This window comes from Aptenodytes forsteri, unplaced genomic scaffold, assembly GCF_000699145.1.
Source record: "Aptenodytes forsteri isolate BGI_AS27 unplaced genomic scaffold, ASM69914v1 Scaffold236, whole genome shotgun sequence".
NCBI lineage: Eukaryota > Metazoa > Chordata > Aves > Sphenisciformes > Spheniscidae > Aptenodytes > Aptenodytes forsteri.
Genome location: NW_008794456.1, coordinates 4659396 through 4667988, shown reverse-complemented (window position 1 = coordinate 4667988; position 8593 = coordinate 4659396). Strand labels below are relative to the sequence as shown.

General features: G+C 35.2%; 1 protein-coding gene across 1 annotated transcript in view; it reads right to left on the bottom strand.

Annotated features, from left to right (window-relative positions):
- Positions 1–3276: 3276 nt before the first annotated feature.
- LOC103908339 (catenin alpha-2) overlaps positions 3277–8593 on the bottom strand; it is a 490379-nt gene continuing 485062 nt past the window's right edge. The window contains 1 exon segment of the mRNA XM_009290697.2: positions 3277–3564. Coding sequence (XP_009288972.1) covers positions 3277–3564 — 288 coding nt within the window.

The window sequence follows — 8593 nt, the reverse complement described above, 5'->3', positions numbered from 1 at the left end:
ATCAAGAAACATATAATTGTAATTTCTAGAAACAGCTTCTCTTGCATCGTAGGTACAATTTGAAGAGAAAATTTTCAAGGTTGTATGTATACAGGAATATGTATGGTAGCCTTATATTTGGCTTGTGAACAAAGGTGATAGTCACGAGAAACAGACGCGGCTTTCCGATCGAAGGTCGTGGAGGTCCAGCAGTTCTTCATTACACTATGCTGGTGATATGAGTCCCTTTACACCAGTGGAGGACTGGCTGGAGTGAACATTTCCAAAATCCACACACGTTATTTTATGCCTACCCTTTCTATTAGACTTAAATCTAGATCTTTAAGATCTGCAAGATTTCCAGATGGAAAGTCTGTGGGATGAATCCTTGGATGGTGTAGTCAATGGAATTATTGTGGCAACGATATTGTGACATTGTGAAAATGAATTCCACAATTTACTGATTTAAAAAAAAGTATTTTTTTTATTATTGAACTTGCTGTTTGATAATTCATTGTCACCCCTAATTTTTGAGTTATAAGGACCAGTGATTACTTGTTCTGTATTTATTCATCTCATAGCTTCGCTATTGATGACCCTGAAGAAAATGGAGACTCTTACCTTATTTAGTCTTTCCTTATACGAAAGCAGTTCCAGACTTTGTAATCCTTCTCATGTTTCCATGTACATTTCCATCCTACACCATTTCTTCTTTGAGATGAGTTGATAAAAACTGCATGAAGTATTCAAACATAGGCACATCCCTGATGTATAGTATCATTCAATATTTTCCTCTTTCTCTGTTAAACCTTTTCTCATCAATCTTAACATTCTCTTGGCTTTACTCACAAGCTAAGCACTGAACTTGTATGTTCTGGTTGCTTTTTGGCTCTTGTTTTCATGTGCATTACTCTTCATTTATCAACATTAAATTTTATCATGTTACATAAAGATATTTAGAGCATAGATAGGCCCCTTCAAAAGGCAAACGATCCATCCTAAAGTAGCACTCTAATTGAAGCCAAAGAAGTTGCCCAGTATCATTCTGGGTTTCACTTTCACAGACTCATTTCCCTTAGCATTTTGCTAACTGCCACTGTCACTATTTTGACCGAGTGACTGGTAATGGATTCCTTGTATTAACAGTCTTCCTCTTTAGCCGTTGGAGCCTTTATCAGGGGAGACTCTACAAGACATATTCATAGATGTCATTGTCTATATGCTTTCTTCTAAGCTTCTCTACGTTTGAGATGCCTCTTACAGCAACAGCATAATTTTAAAGCAACCGTTCAGTTAATCCATCACAGTTTTAGACCAAAAAACTTCTGAAGAAATGCTATGACATTTATTTGTGGCCAGTTGCCTGTTTTCTTTTTTCATGCACCATACTGGGACATTTTTATTTGTCTGTTATTTGCTATTTTTTCTTTAAACTCAGTGTCCATCTTTGTAATTTCATTTGTAAAGATCCCAGTTACTTTTAGGCAGCTTATTGGTACCACAATTAACGCCAGTCTATGTCAGACTACAGGGCATTACAGGGAAAGGTCTTCAGGGACTTTCCCACATCTTCTAATGTATTTTGATCATGTGTACAGTCTCCACTTGTGATTGGGGAACCTTCTTATTATACAGTACAACCAAACAAAGCAAAAATAGTACATTCCTAAAAGGCCTCTGTGAGTACATTTCTTTATAAAGATTGTGTAGGAGGGCAATAGAACAAAATTTGGTACGTTGCTATTCTGAGGAATAATCAGCGTATCCGAGACAAGCATCCAAACATCTCTCAAAAACACTGTAAGGGATATACATGTCACTTATGGCATACCTCACTGTTTATCACAGTATTTCAAATCCCTTACAAGGTCATGAATGTTCTCTTAAGTTGCTAGTATTTAATTATAAGAAAAATAAATACATGCTCATTGTTTTATTTTCATAGATAACAAGACCTTTTCATAACACTGATACAACCTCTGTAGTTGAGCCAACTGTTGGGGCTAAAAGGGAACAAAAGTAGGTACTGCATTTCTTTGTGTAGTGTTTTTTTACGCAGGTCTATACAGTGTGGCACAATAGATGATTTCCAAGGTTCGGAGATGTCAACCTTATAAGCTTAATAAATTGAACTATCTTTATGCTGTTTCTGAGGTGTTGTATTTAAACAAAAAATTTCATCCCACATTTGACACGTACGTCTCATATGTACTGAGGTTTAAATCTGTCTCAGATTTAAACTCTGTTTTTGACCCACTGGCCATGTTTGGCTATCCTGGTTATAAAAAATGAGAAAATGAATGTAAAGTTGTCCTTCCTTCACCAAGAAAAAAAAAAAAAGAAAAAATGGAATCATGAGGCAAAATTAATCACTGTCTACATCAACTATGATGCAGGAGATATCTGTGCATTAAAAGAGATGAGCCATATTGAAGATTCCAAGGTTAAATGAGTTTATTGAGTTAGTGGTTACAATGGCATGTCAGATACCTGTAATCCAAGCTACACCTACATATTTGCCTCTAAATTCTCACACTGTCAGTTTCCGTGTCTCTAAACATTCCACCACCAGGTCTTTTATTACTAATATTATAATAATAATCATAATAATAATCATAATATAAAAGGCAATGTCAATCACCATATTGTGCTTCATACTCCACCATAAGGAATTTAATTGGCAAAAGTAAACCTCTGGTCATATTAATGGGATTAATTGAAATGTGAGCAGTCATAACACTACTAGAATATAAAGAACAAAATATGGTTTAAAAGAAGCATTTTTAAGATGAATTAGTTTGTATCTGTTTTAAAAATCCACATACTATAATGAAGATGACTTAAAAGTTATATCATTTAATTATTGGGCCACACATTTAAGCATATTGGCTAGTACATTTTTGCACTGGAACAGAAGCAATACAAGCTTTATGGTCTACCATTACAATTCCATTTTTTTTCACTTAATATACCTGCCAACCTAATGTTTCTTGCATGCATAAAAATTTCTGGGTTTAGACTTGAATTTATTATTTAACCCACACGTACCCCTGTGATGCAAATTCTTTGGCCAATTCAATGCTATAGTTTAGTTTAAAAAGTAAGCTTGGAATAAGTCCCTTTAACATCAGAAGAGAATGCCCTAAATTTTGGCATTGCAGAAAGTTAGTTACTTCAACAGAGTCTCAGGTTGCATGCAAATTGACACTGCTTCCCCCCACCCCATGCCAGACGCATACAAGTCGGCAGGTATGCATACAAAAAGAATATAAAACCCTCCTGGTAAAGCTTAGTGTTTTAGAACGAATCCATAGCTTTAAATTCACTTAAGGCCTGTACAGGGGAAATATGTTTCTTCTGGGACCCTCTTCTCACTCTTGTCTGATATTCTTCTGGTTTTTCTCTCTTTACTAGAGGTTTCTTCTCAGGGGCCTTCATCTTCCAAGATACAACTGGGGAGTTCACTGCAGCAGTGCCATAGACCTTCTGATATTTAGTAGAAGCCACATAAGATGCTTTCACTGTAAGGACCACAGCGTTCATCAGATTTTTAGCTGCCTGGATGAGAGAAGTGGCACTGTCCAGCTAGAAATAGAAAAGAAAATGAAATACAGCAAGGTTAGTCCACGACTGGATCACTGGGCCATTTCCTGACTGAAGTCTGGATACTCTCCGATCTCATTAAAGATTAAATGAATCCTCTCCCTCAGGATTAATCAAGTAGCTTGTAGTAACAAGCACCAGCAACAACATGCACCGAACTGTAAAGGTAAGACTGTGGTACCTCACATTAAATTTTTTAATAATTCAAAGGCAAAGCTTGTGTTGGCTGTTTTTTTGTTGTTGATTCTTTTTCTATGGGTGAAGAAGTTGCCTGTTTTTTCACAAAAAACATGACTTCTCACTTAAACCTTTAAAAATTTACTTTTACGTGTCAGAAACCGCAAAACAGGTCAACGGATTTTTTCAAGTATTCAAGTTTGTTCTAATTATTCCTATTAAGCCCAGGATAACACCCCCAAAGATGTCTACAGGAACAGCGTGAGGCCAGTGCTGAGCTTGTTAGAGAATCCCACCTGAAAAGATGAAAGGAGATTTTGAAACCCCTAAAGAAATAAAAAGCTGAAACAGTTAACTGCAGGTTTTTGTAGCTACTGTAATATTTGAGCTACTTATGTTCACAAGGAATCTTACTTTATGATTAGCAGGCTTTTCGTACATATACCGCTGTGTTTCTCCCACGCACGAGTCTGCCTGAGGTTCCTGGGTCCTCTGGATGTAAGAGGCCTTAAGAACTTGTTGAACTTCAAACCATTGGGACTTCCAGTCAACAAGCTTCCATCATACACTGAAATCAAGCACATATTCCTGGCCAAATTTTTCAAAAGGATTTAAGCATATAATGGGACTTCCAAAGCAATGTCTCAATGTTCCAAAACGCAAATTAGGCACTTGCCAAATCCAGCTGGACATCCTCAAATTAGTAGGTGCTAAAAATATGCTTTTAAGTACTGTAGCAATCCAGGTTACTATTTAGGATGTTCGGTTATTCCTCTCCCAAAATACTGAAGAAGCGGGATATACTCTTTGTGATAAAGCCTTTCAGTTCTACCATGGAAGCTGCGTCAATTTTTTATAAGTTTTTCCCAGTTTGTAGGAACGATTTTGGATGTAATATTATTTTAACTCTTTAATTCCACCCCTCTTGCTCAGTAAGATCTTCGCTATTTTCAATTAGTATAAAAGGCCTGTCTCTCTCCAAACCTTTCCTGCTCCATATTTTGGGAGCATGTGATTCCTTAACATGAATTCTAGGCAAAGTAACCAGGATAAATACTCATAAGGCGATAACAAAAACCATATTGTACTTCACCTCAAGTATTTTGAATCATTAACGGAAGAAGAGCTCAGGATAAACCTCTTTCTGAAGTGTCAGTGACTGATGTGAACGAGAATAGACATTACAGAAAGCCTGTGTCTGCAACCACATTCATCTATAGACTTACCTATTATTTTTTTATTTCCTCAGCTGTGGCCTTGTACTCATTATGATTCATTAAATACATAAACAGCTACATACAGTGAGGTGAAAAACAAAAAAGCATTTTAATGATTTTCACGTACTTGGTGCCATTCCCTGAAATGCATAGTTAATTGCCTCCCCCCAGTAAATATTGTTCCTCAGGACTAATTTGTATTTTTTGTTAGTAAAAGAAACTAAGTTAAAAGATGGAAAATTGCATTATATGGCAGAAACATGACTGTTCAATAGGGAGTAATGAAATATAATTCAGCATAGTGTTATTCTATAACCCCACTACTGCATGATTTATAAGGCAATCTGTATGTTTGTTGGCAACCAACAGATCATACTCTATTAAATTAGGATATTCTAATTTACTGCAGAGGTTTACAGTCAAGCATTATTCATTGTTAAATGATTCTTTTTGAAACACTGGTGGATTGATATTGAATATAAAGTGATACCGTCAAATAGTATTTATTTCATAATCAATGTGGATAAACTGACTGGATCAGCCTATATTGCACATTCCTGAATGAATTCTATTTGTTGAAGGTTTCTAATAGCCTTGTTGAAGGTTTCTAATAGCCTCACATTTTCCAGCGTTTCTTTATGAAAAGAGTTCTGGTAGCTATTTTACATGGGGCATATATTAAGGAACAGAATGATTAAAGGAAGCATTTTGAAATGAGGAGGCACCTAAATTAGATGCTTAAAACCGTACAAAGGATGCAATCTACATCTTTAAACACATTAGTAATTTTATGGAGTATATCGATAAAGGTGTGCAGAAGCATGTAATTCTGCAAGATTGGATGCGGATTGCAACAATGTCTTTTAGAAAACCACGTTACATATTTTGATGTCATTTTAATTACCCCTAGTTTCAATCTGCTGTTATAGTAGATAAGAGCTCCCTATTTTCACCATTATTAATCACATTTTAACATGCAGTTACTTAGTCCTTGCCCTTAATATCCATTCATATTGTAAAATGCTTTCAAGTCTTGAAATCAGAAAAGAGACATAAAAACCCCATAATAGTATTAGGCTATGAGTGTTCTCCAAAATCTGCTGGTAGCCATCCCATGTATCCAATTTGGCTACCCAAGCACTTCCAGTGATTTTCTTATTGCCTCCAGCTCCCTGCTTGTATTATGGCTCAGTAAAGAAGAATTAAACTGAACGAACATAATTTCAATTAACATTTAGATCTTACACCACTGTGTTACTTCAGTTTTAAGCTGTGCTTTGTAATCAGCAGAGCTACAGTGGCGTAAGCTGGAACAAAGACAGCAGTGAATCACGCCCTTAGTGAATTAATTCCTTACAAAATCTGGGCACAGAAACATGTGCACTTTTAAAAACAGATAACATTAATAATAAAAAAAAAAGAAGGAGGAAAATTTACATTTCAAATAAAAGTACCACTAGGAAATTATTGCACAGTACAGAAGGCAAACTTCACTCCCTAGCAATGGCTAGGGAATTATGAATATAACGATAGCTTTTCATGCTAACAGAGCCTTTGACTTGCTACACAAAGTAATAGTGTTCTGCTACTTAGATCTCTTTACAAATACATTTGCCTCCATTTAGGAAAAAAAGCCCTCTTAAACATAAGAGATAAATTTAGGTTATTGCCCATAAAACTCCAAGAACAGAGAATGCTGGTGAAAATTCAAAATCCATAAAGAACCTAAGAATCACTGTACTGGAGCCAGTCACCTATCCAGGTTAAAATTGCCATCTACCCAGGGAAGGCATAAATCATTCAGAAAAAAACAAAACAAAACAAAAAAAGGTTTTGCTATAAGCTAACTTTATAATTAGTGAATGCAAGTGTAGAACACTGGAGCAGCAGAGCTTATTATCTGCCAAGCAGATAATTTCAGGGGGTTTCCCCCAAAAAAATCCATAAGGCTTTAATGAGTTTTTGATCTGCTTATAAGCTGTGCAGCATTTTTCCTGCACTACATGCAGAATTTTCCAGAATCTTGTGACAATCAAGATTTCTTGCTTCTTTTACACATACACATAAACTAAGTAAAATAACCAGCAATAACAATACCAAAAGAGCTGAAGAAGCGGGAGAGAATAAAGCTGGAAAATTTTCTCCTTAACAGTAAAGCAAATGAAAAGAGATGTTCTCCCTGCATTGTTACACCACTGTAATGGGGAAAAATTACACCACAGTTTTTAGAAAGAAGCAAATTTAATTTCCAGAGATTTCTTCATATTTATAATCAGAATCATACTACACAGAATCAACCAAAAAAAATAAAGGAAAAAAAAAAAAAACGCCCCTGTATTTCCAGCGAGCAAGGCTATAGTATAGGTAATTTTGAAAGAGATGGTTGTTTAAGAATGTTCTATATCATTATTGTTGATTTTAAAAACCCTCGAAAATGGGGGGAAGACATCAAAAGAATTGTAGATAGTTCCTAGTCTGGAAATATTTCAGCAGCACAAATAGAATGACCTGTGAAATTATAGGCCAGTTCAGCTGACAGCACTCCCAAATAAAATAATGCAATGTCTATGACAGACTCCATAAATAAAGGGAGGAAAGAAATACAGTTAATGGTAACCAAATAGTTTTGTGGGTAAAAATATTTTCAAAGTAACCTAAATCATATTTTCATGTGATTAAACTTTGGATTGCTTAAGATAATGCTGTTGATATAACTGGACCTTTGAAAGGTGTTTTGCTTGGTACTACATGACAGTTCGATTAAAAACTCAGCTGATAGAAAATTAACAAGGCACATAGCAAATAATTCCAAATTCTCTAATAGCTAAGTTTCCAAAAGTATGTATGCACAAAAAAATCATTGCTAAACAGTGACTTTTGCAGCGTGCTCTTGGAGAAACCATTTGTCAGCTTTACAATATTAATTTTTATGTTAAAAATTTGGAAAAAAGTCACTTAACTGATGAAATTTGCAGATAACAATTGGGAAAGTGGTAAGTCATAAGAGGGCAAGTGATTGACACCTAATAAGCTGGTAAAAGTCAGAAATGTAGATTTCAGTGTGGCCAACTTTACAGCAGATGACACTTACTTATACAATAAGGAATTTTATCCTATGCAGGATCCTAAGCAATCACTCCCTGAGTATACAAAAAGGAGGACACCGATGAAATAGGTTAAATTATCATATTCAGTTTATCGTGTGTCCACAGTTATGGAATACTGAGTCCTCTTCTCAATGCAACAACACTGAGGAATTGGAAAGAATTTAAAGAACCTCAAGAAAAAAAAACATCTTTTATGGGGAAGATTCAGTCAGCTCTGTTTTTTCCATTAATGAAGCGAATGATTAAAAAATTAGTTGATTGAAATCAGCAAGTACATAGTAACAGAACGCTGATAATATTTCAAGTTCAAAAGATTAGACAAAGATATAACAGAACTTAATAGCTGAAAGGTGAATCAGGTCATTTTAGTTATTAATTAGCTGAAAATTTTTAGCAGTGATTTAATTAATCACAAGAACTCATGAAAGATAGTGATTCTATCTCTAGAAATTGTGAAATCAATATTGGACTTTTTTTGCTTAATATGCACACTCTAGTTTAAACATAAAA